Source organism: Histomonas meleagridis, assembly GCF_020186115.1.
Source record: "Histomonas meleagridis strain 2922-C6/04-10x chromosome Unknown scaffold_61, whole genome shotgun sequence".
Lineage (NCBI taxonomy): Eukaryota > Parabasalia > Tritrichomonadida > Dientamoebidae > Histomonas > Histomonas meleagridis.
In genome coordinates, this window is record NW_027150931.1 from 233,389 (window position 1) to 260,249 (window position 26,861).

Here is a 26,861-nt window from a genome sequence, read left to right on the forward strand (position 1 = left end):
CACGATACAATTTTTTAAAAATTATTAATGGAATTTTATTTCAGTAATATTTTATCAATAACTCAAGCTCAAGTGTTCTAAATTGTTATAAAGAGCAATTTCTCCACCGCAAGAAAAAAGTTGTTTTCAATTATCTGTCACATTAATCAATTGACTTTTAGGAAGATTTACGATCTATAGAAAAAGTCATTTTTAAAGCAAAATTTATCGTCACTGCCAATTTTTCAAAAAAACTACCGGTTACATATCATCGTTTATAAAATGTTGGAGCAGGAAGAAAACATTAAAGTTGTTCTTCTTGGAGATGCTGCAGTTGGGAAAACATCAATTATAAACTACTATTTCGGAGAGAATGAAGAAATAACACCAACAATTGGTGCCGCTTCAAAGAACAAAAAAATCGAATTTAATGGTATTACTTATTCTCTAACTGTAATGGATACAGCAGGCCAAGATGCATACAGATCAGTTGTTCCGCTTTATCTTCATGGAGCAAATGCCGCAGTAATAGTCATGGATGTTTCAAAACAAGATTCTTTAGAATCAGTAGGATACTGGTACAATTTCATTAATGAAACATCATCAGATATAAGCCTGGTTGTTTTATGTTGTAATAAGGTTGACTTACCAACTCGAGTTTATGACACAAAAGATATTGATGAAAAAGCAACTGAACTAAAGCTGACATATTTTGAAACTTCAGCTGTATCTGGTATTGGAATTTACAAGCTTTTTGAATATATTGTTTCAAAAATTTCTACTTCACCATTAAACCCTGATGCCCAAAAAAACGTGCCTGTTGTAGAGAATAAAAAACAATCATGTCAATGCTAGTAAAAGGAACTCTTTCATGATATAATACTTAATTAATTTTATCACTATATTTTAACACTCTTGTTGTATATTTGAGGTAGCACTTGGGCAAAATTCATGATGTCAAAACTATTAGAAGCCTTTTTGTTGTTTGTTTGTTCCTAATGAAGTTGAAACAAAGTTAGTCAAAATATTTTTTTAAACGTACATTTAAATTGAACCAAAAAGACGTGCGTTTAAATTTTAATCGACATGAGCACAAGAAGCGCCTTGAAACAAATTTCAAGTTCAAAACTAAATGCTCAACGGAACAAAATGGACTTAGGATCGAAAATGAAAAAACCGCAAAGCAAGATTAGAACACCCAATAAAATTGGTTCAAGTAATATTCAAGATTACGTTAAAAAGCAACCAACGCCAGCCACAAATAACTTAAAGAGATTAGGTGGGATTTTTGACCAGGCACCAAAAAGAGTTCCAGTTAATCAATCAACTAATCATTCTTTATCAATTTCAAGCTCATCCTCAACAACTCAACCATTTTCAAATCAAAATACTCCTGAACAACATCATTCCAATGGTTTCTTTGAACAATATAACATTTTTACAGTTAATAATACTCCATATCTTGTCCTTAAAAAAATTGGTAAAGGTGGAAGTTCGAAAGTTTATAAAGTTATGGCTCCTGACTCCAATATTTATGCTCTTAAACGTGTTAACATTAATAATATTAATCCACAAGCACTTGAAAGCTTTGTTAATGAAATCGCTTTACTCAAAAAACTCAAAGAATACCACTCTGACCGCATTATTTCGATGATAGACAGTGAAGTTGACAACACAAGAGGTGTTATTTCAATTGTTCTTGAACTTGGAGATATTGATCTTCGATCTCTTATTGAAAAGAATCTTGCTGAAAAAGAAGAAATTGATCCCAATTTCCTTCGTTTAATGTGGCAACAAATGCTTGAAGCTGTACAAGTTGTTCATCATGCAAATGTTGTTCATGGAGATTTAAAGCCGGCTAACTTTCTCTTTGTAAAAGGGACCTTAAAGCTCATCGACTTCGGTATAGCAAAACGTATAGCAGTTGAAAATGACACAACAAATATCGAACGATCAAATCAAGTTGGAACACTTAATTATATGCCACCAGAGTCACTTAAACTTAATGAAACAAGTCAAAAGTTCAAAGTTGGTACTTCTGGTGATGTGTGGTCTTTAGGTTGTATCTTATATCAACTTGTTTATGGAAGACCTCCTTTTCCACAAACAGATTGGCTCCAAAAGATTCAAGCAATTGTTGATGACGCATACGAAATCGAGTTTCCAGAAATAATCGATCGTTTTGATTTTCCTGATTTGTTACAAACAATGAAAAGTTGCTTACAAAGAAATCCAAAGTTAAGACCAAAAATTAGTGATTTGTTAAATCACCCATACTTAACATTTAAACCAACAAGACAATTAAATAATGAAGAATTGGAAAAAGATATCCTTCTTTTGATCAATTTCATTCAAGAAGATTATCAGGACGTGCCACTAGAATCGAAAGAAATGAGTGTTTTGATAAAGGGTATTGCTTCTAACTTCGATAATTATGGAAGATTGTGGAGATCATCCCAAATGAAGGTACTGTATTGATTATTTATGTAAACATCAATTTCAAGTTAACAGTTTGAATAGATTTTTTGGAGCTAATAACTCAATATTCAAAGTTTTCCTTGAAAATGTTTGGTAAAAAAATAAATAATTTGTTATCAAATATTATAATTAAATTTTAACACGAGTGAGAAACATACCAAAAGATTAGTAATTAAGAATTTCGTTGTTAATGATTTTTTATCTCATTTTTTTGTCAGCAAAAAAATATCATTGAAATGAAAAATGTAGAAAATAAAAATTACAACAAATATTCTAGCAACCCTTCAACAAGGTTTACAGAGGTGTTGATCAAAATTGATAGTTTAATTGATGAACTTTCAATTCGAAATGAAATTACTGAAAATAATGTACAATTTCTTACAACCATGACAAGAAGATTATATTATGATGAGATGAAAAATATTGATCGGATAAAAATCGTAAATGATTTGGAAAAAGCAATCGAAAAAATAATCAGCTTTTCAACAATTGGTGATCAGATTCTACTAAAAGGTGAACAGCTTAGTAATCTATTTCCAAATGAGTTGCATAACATAACTTTTGATTTTACTAATATTAGATCATTTAAATATCCTGCAATTAAAGATTGTAAAAATGCACTCCTTTATTTGAAAGCTCATGGCCATAGATCAGAGGTAGATCTTGCCATCAAGTTAGTCGATATTAGAATAATTGAATTTAAATTGTTTTCAAATGTATTTCTTTTAAATCCTTGTATTAATGATATGATGAAAAATGAATTCCAAAGAAATGATGAAGAGAATAAAACGGATCGTTTTATACAACTAATGAATGAACTAAATGAATATAAAGAGCAAGCAGCAAAATACCAAGAAAAATACAAAAAGGCAAAAGCAGAACTAAAGAGATTTCAGTCAATGTGTGAAAACATGTGTTATAGTCTAAATGAAAATCAAAAATGTTACAATGCAAGAATCAAAGAATTAGAAACAGAAATTGCAATGCAAGACAAAGAGATAAGAAAAATGAAATACATTTTATGCATGCAACAGCAAGAGTAATCAAAATAATTCAATATAACTTAAACTTAGAACAGATTGAATTTAATGATAAACAAAAAATAGAGTTTAAATCTGGTTGCTGTTTGATGTTGGTCTATGATTAAAAAATTAAGTATATTTTATTACCAAAACATTTTTGCAGCTGGAATGAGGTGCACCCCAAAAATGTCCAAAGTCATTACTCCTCTTCCAGGAGGAGAACTATTTGTTGGCACTTTAACAGAGTTTTTAAACATAACTGAACAGATTTTCCAAAAGTTTCATGATTATTTTCAGAAATGGATTCAACTTTTTGGTCCATTTGCTTTGGATATTTATTCAGAAAACACTGGTGGTGTTTTTGACCCTGAGTGGAAAAATGATCTCCAAAGGATATTCACTGATAAAATTTTTCATGACAAAATTTTCAATGAAAATGATTTTAGTATTATTTCATCACCATCACTTTCTTCATTCTTCCAAGAATCAACTTCACTATTTCTTCCACGGGAAACTGAAAAGAGAGAGGCAATTGACGTTATGAAATATCCATCTCTACAAGGCATGTCTGGATTTGATAAATCTCAAGAGGTCATTTATCTCACTTATGCAATTGATGTTTTACTTAATCATTGTTTTTCACTTGATGAATCTATTTTTCATGGTGAAGCCTATCACAATTCACTTTCAAAAGAATTATCACATTTACAAATCACCGAAAAAACGCCACTAAAACGTTCAAATATCTCCTTTGTAGATGTTGGCGCTGGAAAAGGGTACTTTTCTGTATTCATGTCAAGCCAAATGCGAATGCGTACTTTAACAATTGAAGCAAGCTTATCACATGCATGTCACCTTCAAAACAGAATTGGATGTCTTATATCTCAAAAGCGCGTTGATCCAAATTCCTTTGATCTCATGAACATGTGTATAGGGTACATGACAACTCAAACAAATGTCGAAGCAATTTATGTAAATTCAATGAAATATGAACAGTGGTCAGCGACCGTTAAAGATTTCCAGAAGGGTAAAAAGGGTAAATCCAAAAAAAACGAAATTCAGGATGCCCCCAACGCGGTGCCGATAGAACAACTTCGTTTTTCTGAGCAAAGCAAGAAGCCACGCGTAATCCAAGGCGAACTTGCAGTTGAAATTTTAGCAGCCAACGATGTTGACCTCAAACCTATTGAATATATTACTGTCGGTCTTCATGCATGCGGTGATTTAAGCATTGTTACTCATGAAATTGCATTAAACTCACCTCAACCACGAGGCGCTATTTCTGTTCCTTGCTGCTATCAGCACCTTTCTCATTCAAGACTTCCATTGCTTCCTGAGAATCAACCAATATGCGATCTTTTATTTGGCCAAAATGAAACCAAAAGACATAACCTGCTGAACTATGCCCTCTACGAGTATAACGTCACATTCGAAACTCGTAAATCTATTCTCGAGCAATTTCTCCATCGCTCGATAATTGAATGTTTTATTCCTTCCCGACAAACAATTAAAAAGCTCAAACAAAACAAAGATGAGAACTTTGAGGACTACGTCTTACGTCTTGCGACTCATTTTGGTACTCCAACAGATGCATCGAAAGTGCATTGGAAAATTGCCGAAATTCAGAATGAAGATTGGAAAATGATGGCGCACGCAGTCGCCAGAGAATTGTTTGGGCACGTGTTCGAGAGCTTCCTTCTCATGGAGAGGCTCACTTACTTCGCGCGCATCGTCGAGGTGAAACAAGAACATTATTTAGTCGGAATGTTCGACTTGTTTAGCCATTTGTCGCCACGTGGATTCTCACTCTTTACGTTAAAACTCGACTGACTTTAGTAAATATCAATAGATTTAAGGATAGTAGTAAAATTTTACTGATTATTAATGGCAGCACCAAAAGCGCCGAAATAAAGATGATTCTTTGGAATTACGCATGTCAAACTCGGACGAAACAAGTTCACTGAGGCAATTACGTTGTTTGAAATGATGTCGTTTATGTCCATAAAACCGCCAATCAATACGCATGTGGACATTCCTTGTGAATTACAAATAGAAGCAATTTGGCTGCCAACTACAATGGAAATGGTCTTGATAAGTGATGCGGAAGTGTCAATGTCTGATGGTCGCTCTTTACTCCAAAAAGATTTCGCCATGGATGAAGCTACAACATCGGATTTCAAGCACCCTGTGTAATCCCCTCCTACAATGTCTGATATAAGTAAGTCTAAATTGTCTGGATTTCCTTCTTTTGCCATTGAGATTAACTTTTCAAAATCTGTATTTTGGAATAGTAGATTTGACATCCCAAGAAATGTCCCACCACCAATGCTGGTGCCTCCAAAGTGTTTAATTGAGGTTTGATTAGTTATGACAAAAAATGAAACACCTGTCCCAATCATTGCTACCAAGATTTTGTCATCAAACGCAGCTTTTCCGGTGCCACCCATAGTAACGTACATTTCTGGATCAGCAAATAATTTAGGAATTGCATTTAAAATTGTTTGTGAATCATTTATCTGACTTGGTACTATAGGAAAATGTTCAAAATACTCTCTGTGTCTGTGGGAACCACAACCTGTTATTGTCCATTTTTGGATCCCATTTGGAAGAAAATCATTTAATTTTTTTCCTGTTCCTTTGTTCTCTAAGAAGTTTTGGATATCTTCAAATGAAGTTTTAACAAAATAATATTTTACAGATCCATCTACGATAAAGCAAAACTTTGTTAGTGTTGCTCCTATGTCTAAGCCAAGCATTGGTTTTAAAAAAACGTTTATTTAAAAAAAATTTATTTGCTATGAAGCAAGAAATAGACCCTATATACAAAAAATATTAGTAATTTTATTTAACACATTCCTTATAAAAAGGATAAATAAATAAGAGATTACTCGTATGTATTTGTACAAAAAATATCTCTCAAGATATGTAAAATTCGAGTTGCTATTTTATCGCTTTCCATGAACACGCATAACCAGAAAAGCTTAGGTTGTGGGTCCAAGTGCCTTATAGAATAAATCAAAACACTAATTAAATTTACAAAAATTGTTATATTGATTGTAATCTATCCTTGTCGAATTTAAAATAAAAAATCAATGTTTCATTTTGTATTTTATCATCATTAACTGAGAAAATAAAATTCTTTGTAATTGTCATTTGAACACAGATAGTCAATTCAGAAGCCAAAGAAACCGTTAAGCATCGAACCAAAATTTAATGGAAAACCCTCCGCCCTTCAAAATTACACCAAATGAAATGAGAGCAATGGAAAATATTCTGCAAACAGAAAGAAGAGTTGATGGGCGGCAACCACAAGAAACGCGATATTTTAGAATTGAATTTTCAACTAATTCAGCAGTTGTTCATCTTGGCAAAACACTTGTTACTTGTACAACCACCATAAGTCAAGAAAAGCCTGACGATGACAGACCATCTGAAGGGCGTCACGTAATTTCTATATCTTCTCCTCATAAATTAGATTATTCATTTCAAGCAGATACAGTATACCAATTAAGAGCGGCTCTTCATCACACTCGTGCCCTAGATTTAGAGTCACTTGTTATTAAAATTGGTGAATTAGTATGGAATCTCAAATCAGATATTGTCATTCAAAACAATGACGGTGGCCTAATTGAAGCATGCCACCTTGCACTTGTTTCTTCCCTTCTATCAACCAAGCTACCAGGGCCTCGTGGTCTTCGCGCGATTGTTATCCATCATCTCCCCATTGCTATTACATTTGGTTTTCTTGAAGCACATCTCATTTTTGTTGATCCCACGTTGAAAGAGTCTTCTGTTCTTAAAGGTTTTCTTACTATATTTGCAAATGCTCAAGGCGAGATTTGCGCGATTCACAAAAACGGAGGTCTTCCAGTGCGCCAAAATGTGATAGACATTGCCGTAGACAAAGCGTTTGAAATTGTGCGCCTTTGGCATGCAGAGCTCATGAAGCAAATGGGTCCAAACGCGCCGCCGCTCCTCAAACAGATCATTTCGCAAAAGAGCGAAGAAATAATGGAAACGCCGAAAACAGAGGAAGAAATACAGAGAGAAGTTGTCGAGGAATTCCAAGAGGCTGCAAAGGAAGAAGACTATGAGGACGAAGATGAAGAAGTTGATCCATCTCTGCTTTCGTTACTTCAATGAACAGTTATAATAAATTATACAAAAATAGAGAAAATAAATTATATTTCATATATAGATGTGAATCACTTTCTTTTTTATTCATTTTCTAAAAAAAATTGATTTTTTATAATAATTTATTTCAAAAAAATCTTTAAAGATTAGAGATTTGATCAATTTTAAAATGGTAGTTAAATTTATCCTATATAGGAAAAAAAAGCATTGTTTATATTCCTAAAGTTTAATAAATCAAATATGATTTATTCTTTGGATGTTGTTTCATCATAGGATTCTGTTTATGATAATCTGTATGTATTGATGCTACATGATATAGGTTAAATGAAAATTTTAAATATTTCGTGTATGTATGCAAATTATATTCCAAATGGAATAAACATGTTATTATATTATAAAAAATAATTTAAATGAGAATTTGTACAGAATTGATATTTTAAATAAATTAAATAAACTAAGAATCTTTAAAAGATAAAAATAAAATTTAAAAAGAAAAGTTGATAAAATTTAATCATCTGGTGAAATTGGTAATAAAATTACGATCGATGTTTATTTCAATACAATGTCTGAAGAAGAAAGGAAACTAAACGTGGAACAAAATGAAGAAGAACAATCAAGCGAAGTAAATATTGAAAAAGAAGAAAGGCATACGTCCGAAAATGATGAACCTAAAAAAGAGGAAATCAATGAAAATACAAAAAGAAGTGAGTTAAATAAGAAGAGTGAAGATAAAAAAAAGAAATGCAATTTGATCTAAACAAATCATTTTCTGGAATTTTTTTTGTGCTTAAATTTATTTTAATTCATGATAACAAAATGTTCAAGATACAGTAATATGTGGGAAAATTGGTATTAATGTTTTTAAAATATATATTGAAAACTTTTATATGAGTCATGAATCATTTTTAAAAAAAAAATTATTGACATGCAATTAACTTAATTTTGGGATTCTGATGTGGTTAACTGTTAATTGTTTTTATTTATGATGCATAGCAACTGTTGATATAATTACCCAAAAATTTATCAACACAATAAAAATCACATGAAATATTAATAGAAATAGAAACAATTTATTTATATAATTATTATTTACAAAATGATGAAATTTAAAAATTAAATTATATGTTATCAATATTATTATCTTCGTTGAAATCTTTTGCAAATGGATCTTCTTCAACATTCGTCATCTTAATTCCTGTCGATAAATTATTTTGTGTCTCAATTTCGTCAAGATTTACACTATTCGATTCATTATCTTTTGATTCATTTTGATTATGTTTTCGATATCGAACCAAAAAAATAACAAGTAAACAAATTATAATAATTCCAACTAAAACGCAAACAACAATGATAATGATAGTATTAGTTTTGTTATCATCTTCATTATCATTAATATTATTTTCACTCATTATAAAAAAGAAATTAGAATAAAATGAATAATATGTTGTATATCGAAGAATACTATATTGATAAAATATGAATTCTGTAAAAATATGTACAAATGATGAGTTAACAAATGAGATTAAATACGTATTTGACATAAATGTATTCGCAAATATTGTTTCTGTAATATCAAATGAATAACTCAAAACTTTCGAACATGAGAAAGTTACGTGTGGAGGAATAAACGTATTCGATTTAGTGTATGTATTACTTTGAGTAAATTTATCAGACTTAGGGTATTTATTTGATTGAGAATATGTATTCGATATAGTAAATGCATTTGACAATGTAAAAGTGTTTAATTCAACAAGAGTTTCTGATTTAGTATATGTGTTTGATTGTGAATATGTATTCGATTTAGTAAACGTGTTTGATTCTGTGAATGTATATGTGCTTGGACCTTTCACACTAATAGAATAAGCGTACGACATACCGGCTGCGTACTGTGATCCAGATGCAAATGTTGCGTTGTATGCTTTTCCTTTATAAACGCAAGATAAACGCATTCCATTTTCAAGTGTTTGTGGGAATAATAATAATGTATATGTTCTTGTTCCTTCTGTCTCATCTATATCACAATAGTTGTCTGTGATATTCCAATCATCAATTGGAAGTGAATCGTTATTATTAACAGCAGCTTCTCCTGTGAATGCATTAAAAGTACCATTATGTTGAAACCCACTTATATAAAATGACCAGTCAGAGGATATTTCATCAGGTGTAAATCCAGTAGTAAGTCGAATTGTAATAATGATTTTCGTCATCTTATGTGAAAAGAGAAAATCAATTGATTCAGATGTTCTAGATGCATTAATCATGGGAGCATACAAAAAGTCCAGCTGCTTTTGTAGTTCATGAGTATTTTGAAATCTTGTGTCCTTTTTGATTTCCCAATTATTAGAATAAGAATTAGGATCGAATGGATAATAAGCAAATAAATGCAGATCATTCCCACTTTGTGGAAAGTACATTGTAGTGCCATTTGGAACAAAGGAACCTAAGGAATTATTAGGTGTGAAATAAGGAACATTAATATACAAATTATCTATAGAGCCATTAGAAAGAAGAGTAGTAATACCAATACTATCGTTAGCTTCCCACACATTATTATATGCCAGGAGACGCCTATTCAAATTATCAATAATTGCATTTATTTTTAATTCAACAGGTCCTTGATCATCATCCACATAAACTTCATCATAAACTGAATTAATGTGTGGGTTGTTTAGACAACATATTTCTTTGATCAGAAAAATTGTTTGGAACACAACAGCAGTCACAATCATTTTCAGATTTTTTGTTGCACTTCTTGTTAATTCAATAGAAATTTGTGTGTACATTTTGGCTCCTTTTAATTTTTTAACAAACGATCGAAACTGTAACATTTTTGAATGGTTTATCATCAAACGGTTCTAACAAAACTCTTTTCAATTTTCTGTCGTTGCGATACAACTTTTTGACATAATCAGTTTCACATCACCAAATTCCATTTTCACATTGTTCATCGGATTTATTTCTAAAAAAAAAAGGGTTTCCAAGAATACTTTACTTGTATATTTCATTAATTAGTTCATCAAGTGTATCCTCATCAATACCGAACTCAGTGCCCTCGATGACTGACTTCAGTATTGCAGCCAACTTGTAAGCGTTTTTCCTTCCAGTTTGAGCGCATATTAACTTCGCGACGAAGTACGGGTTGTTAATGCCAGCCAACATAGCGCTTTCATTTTTCGATTGGCACAAGTCGAAACAGCTGAACGCGTCTTTGTCCTTTTCTATCCAACTTAGTAAGTACTCTTTCAAAGCAGATTTTGGTTCGAACCTTAACATCAATATCAAAGCGGCGGCCATAGTACCATTTCTTTCACCGAAATCGAATGACAGCTCTTCCATATTATCAATTTTATCCTTAAACAACAATGAGAATACCATTGCCACTCTTTCATTTTCATTTTGTACTATAGCTTTTAATGCTGGTAACAAATCAACAGAATCAGAATAAGCACTAAATAACATTAATGTTGAGAAAATTGGTTTTTTATGGAATGGTAAACCAGAATATTTAACGATTAAATCTAATGCCTTTGAAGATATTATTTTATTAATTCTAGATTTCTTTTTAAGTTTAGAAATTGTCGAACTAATTAAATGTAATGGTGATGAATGTTTTAGATATAATAAAATTGATACACCTATGAAATATAACTTCGAAATAATTACTTCATTATTAACTGTAATCATTGATAATGCTTCACATACTAATGATAATATAGTTTCATCTTTATAATCTTTAATAATTTTAATTGCTTTGTTAATGAATTTTTCATTTTCTGTTTGACTAAATGCTGCTGCAAATATTAATGAATTACAAATTTGTGATATATCTTCAGTACTATCGATATTTTTCATACATTTATTAAATAATGATTCTTTATCAGATATTAATTCTTTAAATAATAATGCAATAGGTTTACTTTGTGAAATATCACTAGATGAAAACATTTCACATACTTTAGGATAATCTATATCATGTCTTTGTTTAGATTTAATAATTAATTCATGTATTAAATTAGAGAATAATGTAGTTAAATTAGTTAATACTTGTGGTTGATATAATAATCGTAAATTAGAAATATAAAATACTAAATCATTCATATATTCATCTGCAAATAAATGATTAACTAATAATGATGAAATAATATTAGCTACAAATATAATCTTCTCGTCAACTTTTTCAATGCATCTTTGTAACATATTTAACCAAATCTTTGAAATTTCTGATTTATTAAGTGCTGCTAATGATATAATAATTTCTATTAATGCTTCATCATTACGATTAAAGATGTTTTCAAATAATAATTCTAATGCTTTTTGATTACCTGAAAATTGATTCCATATACTATAAGAAAATATGATCGAAACTTTTGATAAAGATTTATAAATATCTAAGAATTTATCAATTAATTCTGGATGTGATTGAATATCATTTACCCAATGTTTAATCCAATGTTCTAAATAAATAAATGATATTGGTTTAATTTGTTCTTCAATATATTCATAAGTATTAAAATATTCTGTTAAGAAATCATAATAAGATTTTGGATTATTATCTGCTACATCATAAGCTAATGATTTAACATAACCTAATAAGTTTTCAGGTAATGCTTCTTTAGGTGCCTTAAATACTTTAACATTATGTTTAAATGAAAATGATGTATATACTACATGTGTTAAATCAATTGCTGCTTTCTTAAGATGATTTGAAACTTGATCATTAATCATATTAATAAATGATAAATTTAACATTAACCATTGTAATGTAGATGAATCAATTTTAACTTTATCTTTTAAGTTATCTAATGTTAAACTTCGTTGTGTAACATTTAATATCGCTTCATATAATGTAGAATTAGCAGGTTGTAAGAATGTGAATAAATGTTTCATTGTTGTACCTATTAAGAATTCATGATAACCTGCTTTAGATGTAGATTCATGTGGTCGTGTATATTTATCAATATCTTTTGTTAATAAAACTTTTCTAGTAGCAAATTCAAATGCTTTATAATGTTCTACTTCTCCTACAAATTGTATAGATCGTTGATGTAATTGTACTGTAGTCTTCTTTTCATTAACTATAGCTGTATAAACACTATCAGGTTTAGTTAATGATTCTAATGTAGAAATTGGGATATGTTCTGATGGTGGACCTAAAGCTTCATTAAATTCCATTAAATCTTTTATGAAATAAAATCGATATTGTCGATCAAATAATAAGTTTTGATTACGTGATACAAAATTAGCAAATGCTTGATTAGGTTCAAAGAAGATATAACGTGTAATCTTTAATGCAGGCTTCATTTCACTAAACGTTTTAATCATTTGTGCTGTAGGGATTTTAGTTTCATCAAATGAATCTAAAAATATTACCATTGTAACTTTAGAACCTGATTCTTCATTTAATGCTTTCATAACTACATAAGCTACAATTGTAGGGTCTGTAATCATACCAATTTTAGATGTATATAAATATATTATAGATGTACCATCATTAGCATTATGAGTTTCATGAACTAAAAATCCTGAAACTTGTTGTAATTGATCATCTGTAAATTTCATATTTAATAATGAACTTAATTTACTTGAAGCTGAATCTCGTACATTAGATACTGTAGAACATCGTGGTCGAATAGTTTCTTTAGGTTGACCCATTGATTGGATCTTACTTAATAATCCTTCAATCGAATTCTTTAATGTAGAATCATCCGACATTTCATTAGCTGCATTAGCTAATTGTTGTTGAACTGGCCAAATTTCGGCATGTAAAGTTTTACGTGCAGTAATTTCATTAACAGGAATACTTTGATCAGGTTCTGTGATTTCAATTTCAATTATATGTTTAAACATTTTAAGGAATGATTCATGTGCTTTATTTGCTATATCATTAAATATTTGATAATCTGCTCCTTTATCTCCTAAATCTCCTTTTAATGTGGCTGCCATTAAAAATGATGAAGTTTGTAATAAGACAGTACGTGAAGGTTCTGGTAAAGTTTCTGGTAAACCTATAAATTTAGGATTTGTAAATGTAGGTAATAAGAAACGTAAGAAGAAGAATCCATTTAAGATTTGATATACAAAATCACCATATTTTTCATGTACCATTTTATATATTAATTGGATTTCTTCAATAATACCTATAGGTAATTCTTTACTTGATTGAATGACTGATTCGATAATTTCATTTAATAAATTCTTAAAATTCAAACGATTTTCTTCAATGTTTTCTCCTGGAGAAAGTTTTCGAGGTTCAATTGTATAACGTTTACCTTCATTACATGATTTAATTACACCATTAAAAATCGGTCGTAATAAATTAGTCATCCATTTAGTACCTACAATACGAGGATATTGACCTACTACTCTAGAAGGTACACTATTACCTCTAAATAATGTAGTTTTAGTAGATTCTTCAACATTACGTAATTCAATTTCAATCATTTTGCTTAATAATTTATCTTGACATTTCTTATAAATTGCTGCATTTAATAATGCTGTACCAAATATTTCTGCTCTAGAAAATGGTATAATACCAGATACAAATTCAATTAATTCTAAATCTCCTTCAAATAATAAATCAATTAAATCTACATTTTGATATTTATCTGCTTCAACTATTTTAGCTTCTGGTACTTTAAAGACAGAAGCTAAAGCACTCATAAATACTGCTCGAACTTTATCTTTCTCTGCAAATCCCATTGATAAACAATGTTCCATACCTATATCCATATTTTGTTTTAATAAACTTGCTAAAACTGGTACAAGTTCTATAACATTTTGATCATTAACTGCATCTAAACGTGATTTAATAGCTACAAAATAAAACATAAATAATGAACTTGCTTGTTCTTTAGCTGGTGTAGGTAATGAACTATCAATACAATCTAATAAGTTTAAGTTATCTAACATTGAAGCTAAAGCACTTTGTACTGCTAATATATATTGTTTTGAAGGTTCTCCTGAACTTGGTAACCAACCAATTAATGTTTTACTAATACTATTACGAATATTTGGTGATAAATATACATCATTTTCTTTTAATAAATTATTTAATGCTATTAAACATTGTGCACAAGATAATCGAAATTCTTCTCCTGTAACCATATCACAAAATGAAACTAATTGTGTAGAAATATCAGAAAATGTATTAGTAATAATCATTTGTGAATCCCATAACTTTTGGATTAAGATACCTCTAAAGATTTTCATTATGTTTCTAAATATTGTTAAGTTTTGTTGACTTTGTTCTATAGAACCTTGTTCATTACGTATAGCAAAAATCCATGTAGATAAAAATGTTATAAATGGCATAAAATGATTAACATGTATAGATGTTGGGATAGCAGCTACTATAATTTGACCTAAATCTCCTGGATCACTAATTAATTCTTTTGTTAATAAATAAAGTTGAGTTTTTTCATCAGGTGATATTAATGAATATAATACACTTGAGACACCAATCCATTCATCAGTAGCTTTTTCAATAGTTAAAGGTAATGTTTGATCATTAGCTTTAGGCTTTGCTAAGTTTGGATTAATTTTATTAGTTAATGCTTTGAAATATGATAATAATCCATCAAATGCAATTTTAATACCTTCTGATGATGTAGGTAATGTTCTTAAAGAATTACGAATACATTGATGACCAGTAGTTAATATTGGGATCTTTCTAACTTCTGTAATTAATGTTTGATATACACTTACTGGGAATACTAAATCAGGTAAATTAGTATCAACAATTTCAACTAAATTTGATAATATAATTTTTGCAATATTTCGAATTTCTTTTCTAGATGAAGCGAAAAACATTAATGATATAGATTCTAAATCAGAGACAACACTATATATATCTTTTAAGTTTTGTTCTGGTATAATTCGTGCATTAGGCATTTGGAAGAATGAATGTATAAAGTTTGCTGCACTTAAAAATATCTCTGGAACTCCATTAGAAAATTGTGATGGTTTATATACTGCTGTTGTTTGATAAAACTTCAAAAGAAAATCTAAAATAGATTTAACTGATTTCCATAATGAATCACTATGTTCAGTGATATCGAATGATGAATTATCAAAGAATCCTAATAATGGATATTGTAATGGGAAATCTATATGTTTCTTAATGATATCAGTATAATAATTTAAAAATTGTTCTTGTGTAAATACTAAGTTCCTAAAGAAGGATGGATATGATCGAAATCCTTTTAATAATGGTATGATATATGTAGCACGTTGTTGATCTGAAACAGCTTTCTCAAAAATAGTTAAAATTGTTGGAGCAAAAACTTGTAAGTCATCAATCTTTAAATGTTCGATTTGTGACATATTATAAATTTGTGATATTTGACGTAATATATTACATACAATTTTACTAAAGGATAAAATTCCTTCGTTTTTACCATTTATAAATGTTGGAATAATTTTCTCGGCAAAATATGTTGAATCATAATAAAATGCACATGCTGCAAAATCAATTGATGATAATGTGTTACCTAAAATAGAATGTTTGCCTTGAATGAAATAGTTTAACATCATGTTATAAAATGGTTTCATAAATTCATTTAACGCATGATTATTATGTGATAACATTAAGAATTTGAACCCATATAATATTGTGGTGAATGCTGCATCTTTTGTGGTCCCTTTAAGATCATTGAATTTCAATAGTTTATCAACAAAAGTCTCTTGACAACCTCTAAATCGTGCTGGTTGAAGAATAAATAAGGCCATTTGTGCAGATAAAAATGATACTTTGACGTTCTTCGAGTTCTTATTCCAATCATCAATATGTGAAAAGAATATTGAGGCTTTGGTAAGATTTTGATTATTCTCAAGAAATTGTATGAAACTTGGCGTGTCTTTCTTACATGCAAAGATAATGGAATCACGAATAATTTCACAAAAATCAGTTCGCTTCTTTTTGGGAATCGATTGGATAACATGAAGTAACTCATCAATAAGTGAATCAATACGTTTGACACTGCCTGCAAGATACTTAAAAGGCATTAAGTGAACTGAAAAAGTTTTGGATGAAACCGCTGAAATCAAATCATAGCAAAATCTTCGATATAATTCATTGGAGATAGAACCTACAGTAGTAAGGAAGATTTTGAAGTACTTGCGGAGGTACTTGGCATAACCAGAAAACTCGTTTCCAAAAATAACATTTGCTTGATTGATAACAAAACGGTTTGTTGATTCTTCAGTAGCATCAGTATCACTTTTACCTTGTTTAGCAGTCTGAAAGGCTTTGCAACATTGTTCAGCCAGACAGTAATACAAAGAAAGTGTGAAAATAGTTTGGAATCTCCATTCCTTGGCGTTGTTGTTCTTTAAGATATTTTCAGTCTGAGTCAAAAAAAGCGGCAGAATGCTATCTATTCTGAACTCACTGAAATGTTTAAGGACAAATAATTCTTTTGAAAAATAATTGTCTAAATAATTTTCAGGAGTCACCTCTTTCGATCCCATGACAGATGCTTCAGTGGCTGGATGCTTTTCAACCATAGAGTTGAAGTGGAGGATGATTTCTTCAAGAGGATCCATTTGTTCTTTTGTAAATCTGTCAAAGAGGCTCAGAAAAAGTGGTATGAACCAGGTCTAAAATTTGAAAGAAAACATCCCTTTACTTTCGAAAAATGATTACATGAAATTGTGTCTTTTATAGTTCCAATGTTAAAATAAATTATATGCTTTGAAACACAAAAAATAGTGCTTTCGTTTTTATAAAAATTTTCTATTTTCCTTGACTGTGTTTCTCAAAATTTTAAGTCTTTCTTGCGGATCAATACGTCAGTAAACAATGTCAAATATTTTTTTCACACAATTTTAAGGTGGATGAAACAGAGAACACAATTATAACAGTCAATAATAAATAATATATTAATATATTGTCTTCAATAAAGGCTCTTTGATCATGTAGCTATCTATAATATATATCATTCTATGTTTCGTTAAAGCTTTTTTATTTTCATAAATTTCAATATACATGAAATTGACATAAATCTGGTATTCAGCGACTTTTCAAGCTTTTGAATGCAAGTTCTGTGAGTATTTCGGTTTCATTTAATGATTTCAATATATTTATTTAACGTTTTTGTTGTAAACGTTTAATTGTCTCAAAATACTTTTTGATAACTATTCAAATCGTTTTTTGATCATCCGCTGAATTTTGTGCTCATTGTCGTTGGGGTGCCCTGGCATGCCCGATGGATTTGAAAAATTGCAAACATTTTTGAATTTATTTCAATCTAGATTATAGTTCAATATATAAATATTATAATATATTTCTAGATTAAATTTATTTTAATGAATATGTTTGCATAAGTTTCGAATAAAATAAATTAATTCGAAAAAAAAATTTGAGTAGAATTTCGGTTAGTAGTCAAAATGAGTCAGATTTGTTATGATAAGTATTCAAAATTGATGTATTCATCGTAAAATTATTGAAATTTCATAACTCATGAATCTGCAAATGAAGTACCAAACGAAATTTCGATAAAATCAAAATAATCAATATTATAACCATAAATATGGTATTGGTTCTCTATTGCGAATATTATGCAGTATTTTCATTTTTTTATAATTTTGTCCATTGCTTTTTTTTAATTTAACGAAATTTCTATCTTTTCATTAAAATTAGAATGAAATTGAATTTCAGCCATGTATTTAATATTTATTAATACTCAAGATTTATTTGATTAAAGTTTACAAAGTATATAATATTACCAAACAAAATTATTTTAACTAAAAACATTTACTTTTCTTGTTCTTGGTTTTTCTTTTCATTTTCTATTTGGAAAATATCAATATTAAATTCCATTTTCGCAACTACAGCCATGTCAGTGATTTGTCTTACAAATGCCTCAGTAGCTCTTGAGTTAACGAACACATCTTTTGATATTCTATTAGTTGTAACCTGTAGTGTATCAAACTTTTCGCTTATGACTGATTCTGTTGGTAACATTGTTGATTCTGGAAATAGTTTAGTACATTCTTTAACTATATCTTTTTGGAAATAATTAATTTCGAATCTTGTAATATCGCCACTATTATCAATATCTATTGCATCAAAAAAGAACAGATTTGCCCATTTTGCTCCCAAATTATCCAAAGCAATTTTGAATCGAATAAACCATTCAAAATCCATCGTTCCGTTTTGGCATAAGTTTTCATAAACTGATTCAATAAATGCTTCTGTTAAACGATATCCATTCATATTTAAAAGATCTGTAGTTTTCAAAATGCCATCTTCATCTGTGTCAATAGTGTTAAAATCTAATAGAACACTCTTAAATATTTCGATATCAAATGGATTAATTTTCTCGAAATTATCCCAAGTCGTAAGTGACGCAAAACATAAATAAAGAGGTTCGTTAACGAGTCGAGAAATTGATATTAAACCTTTGTTAAGAGGATCAATTACAAGGAGAATCCGATTCATGATAAATATAATATATTTTTCAATAAAATCGGAATTTTCATCTTGCAAAAAATCAAGTTGCTTGACAAAATGTGAAATATATTTGTACACGTTTGATTTGGTAAGAAATCCAGTTCGATTAGGATCAAGTTCCATGATAAATGAATAATGTTCAACGTTATGAACAATGTTTTCAATATGTTTGATGAGGTTTTTGTAGTCACAGTTTGATATTGATGTACCACCTATTTCAATAAATAGCCTTGTGGTTAATAATAATTTAATCCTTTCAGGAAGTTTTTCTTTCATTTGTAAATATTGGGTGTATCGAATAGTTTTTGTCAATGCTGTTCTAGTCAAAGATGGGAAAGAAGGAGATCTGCTAAGAGAGTCATAAACTTCTTTGATTAAGTCTAAATCTTTTTGTGTTGGATATTCTTCTTCTAAATGTTTAACTGATTGTGAAGTAGATTTAGTGTTAATAAGATTTTTTATATTAAGTTCATTTGATGATGTTTTAAAATAAAATCGTTTAATTGTATCATCCTCTTTTTTTTGACTAACTAATTTATTGTACTCTTTGTCTACATTTGCTAGACCAAGTTGATGTAATATCTCTGTAACCCTTGAGGGATTTTCAAAGACACTCATCTAACAGCTAAACGTACTTGAAAAAGTGACAATAATAAGTTGTTTTATCATATGTGATTTCAACATTAAATATTTGAAGTTGGAATAAATCATTATTCATTTAATTTGATGAACGAATTAAATAACCTAAATGCAAATTATTTTATTATAATTTATTTCGTTAAATCAGAAGTTATAAAATGTTGATTTTTAATATATAACAAAATTTTAATATATTTATATACAAAATAACTAACAAAAAAAATTTTTATTTAAATTTAGGGAATATAAACATTTTGTTTTTACCGATTGCCAATTTTTTACTGTTTACTAACCGATTGATATAGATTCTTGTTAACTAATCTTTATTTATAAAATATTCTACTGATTTGCTTGTTTTAAGTTAAAAAAGTTTTGATTGATTCGAAATCATTGTTTATCTTCCTATCTGCAAATTCTAATTTTAGAATACAACTTTATAATGTTAACAAATGTTCAAAATAATCAAAAATTTGGATATTAACTTTTGATTTCTATCAATTTTCATTTTGTAAAGATCTTTAAATAAACGATGGTGATTTAAGTTTTCTTCAAAATTTTCAACAACAAAATGAAATCAACATCTGTTCTTCGTGAGTTTATTGATAAAGAATTAATTTTATCTTCGCCTGATCTTGATGAAGACACACATAAGAAATTATCTAAAGTTGCTAATGCTTTTCTTCAAAATCAAATATCAATGATTTCTGCTTTAACTTCTTTTTCTGAATGTTCATGTCCTCCAACAATAATAACAAAAATTGCACATATAAAATCAATTAGCGAACAGCCTCTTCCTGTTCCAGAGTGCAAAAGCGATTTACATAATTCAAGAAAAACATCCTCTTTAAGAAAGAAAGGAACTTCATGGAGTACTATAGAAGATATGAGACTTTTAATTGCAGTATCAAGATACGGATGTCATGATTGGGTAATGGTTTCAGCATTTGTTGGTGGAGGAAGAACATCTTCTCAATGCAATCAACGTTGGACAAGAGCACTTAATCCATCAATATCAAGAAAACCTTGGAGTCCTGAAGAAGATACTCTTCTTGCTAATATAGTTGAAGAGAAAGGTGAATGCGGATGGCGAAAAATTGCTACACATTTGGAAGGAAGAACTGATTTACAATGTAGACATAGATACTTGCAAATGAAAAGAGCAAAAAAAATTGGTGAAAGAAACACAAAAATAGTTTTTCCTTTTCTACTTGCATATGATGAATATAGAAATTCAATTAAATCTGCTTCATTAGAAAGCATACCTGTACAAATAGGACCCTATTCTTCTCATCTAAATATCTCTGATTGCATCGTACCTTCATTAATTGTAAAAAGAGGTAAATTATCGTTTTCATTGTTGAATATTTAATTCTCAATGAAAAGAAAAATATATTTCCTGAATTAGTAAAACAAGTATTTCCATTAATGTTTTGTAAAAAAAAGTAACGCAAACGAAATATTAATCAAAATTTAACATATTATTTCCCAACGAAAAAAAATAACATACGATAGAACTTTCAACAACCTTGAAAAATTGATATCGTTACATTGAATTTTTTCTTTTTACAACGCAGAAAAAATGAGTTTTGGCAGTTCTCCTTCTCATGATTTTCTTCCTGGTCTCGGTTCAATACCTGATGGGAGAAGAATTGAAAATGCCCGTACACCACAACCCTCTCGAAATTTATCACCAATTATTGATGGTTCATTAGATCTTCCATTTCCTAGTGTTTGGAATGTTGTTGATACATCTGGTGAATCTCCTAAAATCCGTAGTGGCCAGTCCATTAATTTTTGGCCTGAAGATAGTTCAATAATTGCATGTTATGGCCGAAATGATGATGATACCCTTAGTGATGAATTCTGGAAATTTTCTCTTGGTGAACAACAATGGATTAGGCTTGAAGTTACTGGTGCTACTCCTCGAGCTGCATGTGGTTCAGTATTAGTCGACAATAAAATCTGGTTTTATGGAGGAATTTCCACTCTTTCCTTCACCACCGAACTGCATTACCTTGATCTCGACAAACTTGAGATCGTATATCCAATAACAACAGGGGATAATCCACCACCATGTGCTCTTCCACTTATTGCCTATTACCATCCATATCTTATAATATGGTCTGGTGTCAGCTGTTCCACTCCATCTTCGTTACATGTTCTTAACACCGATGAGATGAATTGGCAACAAATCACAACCGATTACATCTGTCGTCAAGGTGCATGTGGCTCTATCATCGACTCTACGTTATATGTTTTTGGTGCCTCGTCGCCTATGTCTGTTCTCGAGCTTGATTTGGAAACATTCGAGTTTACATTAGTACCCACAACAGGCACGGAGCCGCCGCGCGGCCTCGACTCGCTCACAACGTTTGCCGCTGGCAACGTAATCATAGCTCTCGAGACGTTTGGCTTTATGTCTGAGACGAAAATTTACATCTTCGACATTGAGCACGCGAGTTGGACATGTTACGCTGTTCCAATTTGGAACGAGAATAAAGAAAATGATAGCGAAAGTGGCGACGGGGAAGCAAGAGGCCAAACGGGAATTGTCCTGTACATTCCGGACGAAAGAAAAGTCGTCGCGCTGTCGGAGGGCAACGAAAAGTTCGAGAAACCAGTGACAGAACTGTCAATTGGAAGGTCAATTGCAATGCTGAACCAGAAGCTGGACTTTCTGGCAATGCTCGATGCGATATAAAAAGTGTTAATTGTTAAATGTTGATTTGGATTTAAGGAATAAATAAAAATTATTGATCATTCGAACATGCGCTTGTTTTTCTGCTGTGTTTAATTATGGTATTATTTGTTTGAGTTGCAACCTTAGATGGGGAATATTGACAAGTAATGCGTTTGGATGTTGAATTTTGATATTTCATTTTCTTATTCTATTAAACATTTAATGTTATTTTTTTCATTTGTGACTTTTATGTACATAAACAACAATATTGTTCTTTAGCTTCTTTGAAACTTTATTATTATAATTATTTGAAAATGATTTTGTCTTCAGTTTGTTTGTCTGAATTTTGATGTACAATAATGAGTGATTTATTTATTTTATCAAAATTCGAATCTTTGAATAAATTGCAAAGATAATATGATTCTCAAACTTAATATTTCATTTGATATTTTCTTTGTTATCATTATAAAAATTATCAAAATTAAATTATAATATAAAAGATATTATCATAAGAAATAAATACAGAAGAAACTTTTACTTATAGAATCAAATTTCACATCCGCTCCATTTCCGCAATTTCTTTCTTATATTTTCTCTCTATTCCAGGTGCTGACATCTTAAGAGAAGGTGTCAAAGTACCATCTTCGGTAGAAAATGGTTGCGAGGCGATAAATACTCTTTTTATTTTTTCGAATCCGAACAAATTGTTTTGTTGCGCCAATCGATCTAATTCTTGTAACACCACTTCTTCTGTAATTAATCCTATGCCATCTTTAGGTACAACAACAGCCACTAAAAATCTGCTTTGTAATCCTGCATGGATATATATACTTTGTATTATTGTACATTTTTCATATATATCATAAAGCTTTTGCAATGATACATATTCGCCTTGTGAAAGTTTGACAAAGTCTTTACAACGAGATATCATTATAAATTGACCTTCATTTGTAAAATGAAATACATCACCAGTCTTAAAGAATCCTTCTGAGTCCAATACAGCTTTTGTGGCTTCTTCATCTTTATAATACCCTGCAAATATAGAAGGGCCACGTATATATAATTCTCCTTTCATTTCAGATGCCTCAAAACCATCGACGCTTCTCAATTTACCTTCTGCCCATGGCATGAATGCACCGCAGTTACCATCCTTTACATCAGTCCAACTTTGTACCATACAACTAGAGCAACTTTCAGTCAAGCCATACCCTTGAATAAACGAGCAACAACAGACCACCCTTAAAAACCGCTGCGTTTCGGGAGATAGAGCAGAACCGCCCGATACGAATAAACGTACGTTTCCTCCGAGGCCCTCTTTGACAGAATTGAAGATGGAATCGAGAACTGGCATGTTTTTGATCCGTAAATGCTTGTTCAAAAAGGACTTCGTATAGAAGGCTGAGTAGAAGATGTATTGAATCAACTTCGGTTGTTCACTTATCTTTTGTTTGATCCCTTGAACTATACGATCAAAGACACGAGCAACACCACCGATAATGGTTGGCTTGAAAAGTTTGATTTCTTCAACAAGACGTGGGATACTGCCAGAATAGAATCCAATCTTACCAAGACATTTCAATCCAACAACATGTTCAACGTTCTCATAGACATGAGCAAGTGGAAGATAAGAAAGGTACGAGTCATCTTTCGTGAAGACATACGCATATGTATAGATTGATGCTGCTGTTGATATGAAATTGCCTTGAGTAAGAACACAACCTTTAGGATTACCAGTAGTACCAGATGTATACATTATGAATGCAGGCGAATCAGCTTTTGGTGGTCTTTTTGGATAAACTGTTGGGAATTTGCTGACTTCATCAAACTTAAAAAAGGTTTTGATAATACAATCTTGTGGTATTTGATTGAAATCAAATGGATGTTCTTCTGCATCAATAACAATTATCATCTTTAAGGTTGTGTCTTTTTTCAAGCATTTGATTAAATCTAATATTTTTGTTGATATTGCAAAAACTACTTGGAGACCAGAATGATTAATAACATGATTGATGTTTTCTGGGTTAAATGTATCATAAATTGGAACAGGAACGTATCCATATCCATAACATGCATATTGAACTATAACCCATTCAAGTCGGCTATATGATAAAATTCCTATGTTTTGACCAAATTCAATTCCCTGTGAAACTAAAAAAGAACCAACAGCTGTTCTTAATTCGTCAAATTTGGTACGCGAAATCCAACGCCATTCTGGAAGCCACTGTCCATTTGAATATACCCTTGTACCATATAAGTCATCATGTGGTGCAATGCTTTTTGTATATTGGAACAAATCTTCCATAGTATAAACATTTGGAAGATCTGGGAATCTTGCCATTAAACGTTCCGTAGAGAAACGTGACATCATTGGAGAATTAATTATAGGTGTTTCATTCTCTTTATGAGTATTATCCACGATAACGCACGACTGATCAGAGCCCATTGTTCAATGTTCAGTACTTTACACATTTTTCAAAAAGTTATTTTTTCATGGCATGTGAAGAGCTTTCAAACCTTTTGACAGCATTCAATTGTCTTTGGATAAGCGGTTATTTTATAGTTTGAATCAATAACCGCCAAAAAAGGGAGTTTGTTATACCAGGAACCGCAAAATTAAAAGACTAAAAAATTTTTCGCTTGTTAATTTTATTATTAAAAAATAATCTTTATTTAAATATATCTTTTTAAATTTTCTAAACATTATATTTTTCGTTAAATCACCTCCAAAAATTATGAGCTCAAATCAATTGAAGAAAGAAACACACTTTTGACAAAAACAAGTTAGAAAATTAAAATCGGTTAGCTACACAAAAATGCATGCATCATTTATGTTTCTTTCCTATATACAATGCCTAATGGAAAATAATCATGAAGAAACAATTATTGAATATTATAGGATTAGTTCATTTCTGTCTTATCATATTGAACCACAATTAAAAATAGATAAGTTTAATTAGTTACATTTATTTTTAAAAATATTTATAAAGCCGAATATTTATACAATATACAATTAGTACATATGTTTGTAACTTTCTTTGATTGAGTCAGGAAGCAAAGCATCATTGCCTAAATCAGGTTCATTCAGAAAATCATCAATATTTAATGAATCCTTATGCCAAACTTTTTGGTCCTTTTTCATATTTATGAATTCTTCGATGTTTCCTAATAGCCCTTTGTCGAAAGGATTAAATTTTTTCATTGGTCTATCTTTGAAATAGGTAACCTGTTTGAATCTAGCAAGCTCCCAGACAGTGAGGTTGTTTGAAATGTAGCACGTATGATCAAAAGTCAAAACTGAAACTTGGAACATACAAAAGCCGAATGGTATAATAAGAATCAGATTACACCAAAATTGTTCAAGCCAATTAACAAATGACAACCGGACAAAGAGAGATGATATGATGTCAAAAAGTGCAATTGCTATTGTGGTTGTTTCAATGATTAACCATTTATAAAATTCTAAATGGTTATCACGCCCAATACATTGACCAGTCCATGGACAATGATGATCTCTGCGCAGCACACAATGACCACATGTTCTGCAATGTGATGCACGTAATGGAATGTGCATTTGACATCTTTGGCAATAAAAAAGTCCTTCAGTATTTTCTGGTTCTGTTGTAACAAATCCAGGACTACATGAGCATGCAATAGAATATTGCCAAACTGATAATGCGAAAAGAATTGAAATAATGTAAAAGTAGTAAGGTTGGCCGCTACTTATTGAAGAAGAAAAGCGTGATGTTGTAAAAATGTAAAGAATATAACCAAAATAATGAAGCCATATCAATAATGGACGTAAATTAATTGAAATTCTTTCTTCTTCATCCCTTTTGGCTGGTTCAACCATTACTTATCGTTAAGACGACCAAAAATTCAGTTGATTACAAAAAAGTCGATTTGAAATCAGAGTTTACTTACGACGGCGGGTATTGTCTCTGACAGCAACACCTTCCATATTGCCAAGGCCAATAGCGGTAAGCATGGCTTTGGTGTCAGCATCAATGCTGATGGTTGGTTGATCGAGTTGTGAAACCTTTGGCATCCAGTTATCACGCTTTTCACGTTCTTCTTCTTGAAGCTTGAATGAGATACCACGAACTGGTCCGCGTTCGAGACGGCGCATTAAGTGTGTAACATATCCTGCAATCTTGTTCCTCATTCTTTTTGATGGAATTGTTGCAACTTCATCACAAACACGTTTGTTGTCTTGGAAATCGAAGCTAAGTTGGCCATAGAAACGTTCTATAATGAGACGTGAAGCTCTCTTTGTTGTCTTGGTCCTGATGCGACCCATTTGAAAAGGGCACAGCCACAACGGTTTTTTCTGAACCTTTGTCACTTTTCATGTTTTTCATGTTCATAAATCCATTCTGCTATAAAACGTTTGTTTTTTTATAAGGAAAAATTAGCTCTATTGAACATGTATAAACTTGTTAAAATCGCTTTCAAATGAAATTGCATAAAAACATTGTTT

The 26,861-nt window shown here is 30.5% G+C and overlaps 10 protein-coding genes across 10 annotated transcripts; 5 read left to right on the plus strand and 5 right to left on the minus strand.

The window, feature by feature from the left end:
• Positions 1-261: 261 nt before the first annotated feature.
• Positions 262-834, plus strand: GO595_010110 (small GTP-binding protein; the record flags this gene model as incomplete). Its single annotated transcript, XM_067912753.1, has 1 exon — positions 262-834. The coding sequence occupies one exon, from the start codon at positions 262-264 to the stop codon at positions 832-834; it is 573 nt and encodes a 190-aa protein (XP_067768848.1).
• Positions 835-1,065: 231 nt separating this feature from the next.
• GO595_010111 (Pkinase-domain-containing protein) lies at positions 1,066-2,457 on the plus strand (the record flags this gene model as incomplete). Its single annotated transcript, XM_067912754.1, has 1 exon — positions 1,066-2,457. One exon carries the CDS (start codon positions 1,066-1,068, stop codon positions 2,455-2,457), a length of 1,392 nt encoding a protein of 463 aa, XP_067768849.1.
• Positions 2,458-3,665: 1,208 nt separating this feature from the next.
• On the plus strand, positions 3,666-5,309 carry GO595_010112 (protein RRNAD1; the record flags this gene model as incomplete). Its single annotated transcript, XM_067912755.1, has 1 exon — positions 3,666-5,309. One exon carries the CDS (start codon positions 3,666-3,668, stop codon positions 5,307-5,309), a length of 1,644 nt encoding a protein of 547 aa, XP_067768850.1.
• A 41-nt stretch (positions 5,310-5,350) lies between these two features.
• Positions 5,351-6,235, minus strand: GO595_010113 (Fumble family protein; the record flags this gene model as incomplete). Its single annotated transcript, XM_067912756.1, has 1 exon — positions 5,351-6,235. The coding sequence occupies one exon, from the start codon at positions 6,233-6,235 to the stop codon at positions 5,351-5,353; it is 885 nt and encodes a 294-aa protein (XP_067768851.1).
• Positions 6,236-6,692: 457 nt separating this feature from the next.
• GO595_010114 (exosome complex component RRP45A) lies at positions 6,693-7,622 on the plus strand (the record flags this gene model as incomplete). The annotated part of the gene is made up of 1 exon (XM_067912757.1): positions 6,693-7,622. The coding sequence occupies one exon, from the start codon at positions 6,693-6,695 to the stop codon at positions 7,620-7,622; it is 930 nt and encodes a 309-aa protein (XP_067768852.1).
• A 2,979-nt stretch (positions 7,623-10,601) lies between these two features.
• GO595_010115 (GTPase-activator protein) lies at positions 10,602-17,156 on the minus strand (the record flags this gene model as incomplete). Its single annotated transcript, XM_067912759.1, has 2 exons — positions 10,602-13,882; positions 13,949-17,156. The coding sequence occupies 2 exons, from the start codon at positions 17,154-17,156 to the stop codon at positions 10,602-10,604; spliced, it is 6,489 nt and encodes a 2,162-aa protein (XP_067768853.1).
• A 1,210-nt stretch (positions 17,157-18,366) lies between these two features.
• GO595_010116 (EF hand family protein) lies at positions 18,367-19,053 on the minus strand (the record flags this gene model as incomplete). The annotated part of the gene is made up of 1 exon (XM_067912760.1): positions 18,367-19,053. The coding sequence occupies one exon, from the start codon at positions 19,051-19,053 to the stop codon at positions 18,367-18,369; it is 687 nt and encodes a 228-aa protein (XP_067768854.1).
• Positions 19,054-21,283: 2,230 nt separating this feature from the next.
• On the plus strand, positions 21,284-22,405 carry GO595_010117 (Kelch motif family protein; the record flags this gene model as incomplete). Its single annotated transcript, XM_067912761.1, has 1 exon — positions 21,284-22,405. One exon carries the CDS (start codon positions 21,284-21,286, stop codon positions 22,403-22,405), a length of 1,122 nt encoding a protein of 373 aa, XP_067768855.1.
• A 532-nt stretch (positions 22,406-22,937) lies between these two features.
• GO595_010118 (AMP-binding enzyme family protein) lies at positions 22,938-24,722 on the minus strand (the record flags this gene model as incomplete). The annotated part of the gene is made up of 1 exon (XM_067912762.1): positions 22,938-24,722. The coding sequence occupies one exon, from the start codon at positions 24,720-24,722 to the stop codon at positions 22,938-22,940; it is 1,785 nt and encodes a 594-aa protein (XP_067768856.1).
• A 1,575-nt stretch (positions 24,723-26,297) lies between these two features.
• On the minus strand, positions 26,298-26,681 carry GO595_010119 (40S ribosomal protein S17-B; the record flags this gene model as incomplete). Its single annotated transcript, XM_067912763.1, has 1 exon — positions 26,298-26,681. The coding sequence occupies one exon, from the start codon at positions 26,679-26,681 to the stop codon at positions 26,298-26,300; it is 384 nt and encodes a 127-aa protein (XP_067768857.1).
• Between the last annotated feature and the right edge of the window lie 180 nt (positions 26,682-26,861).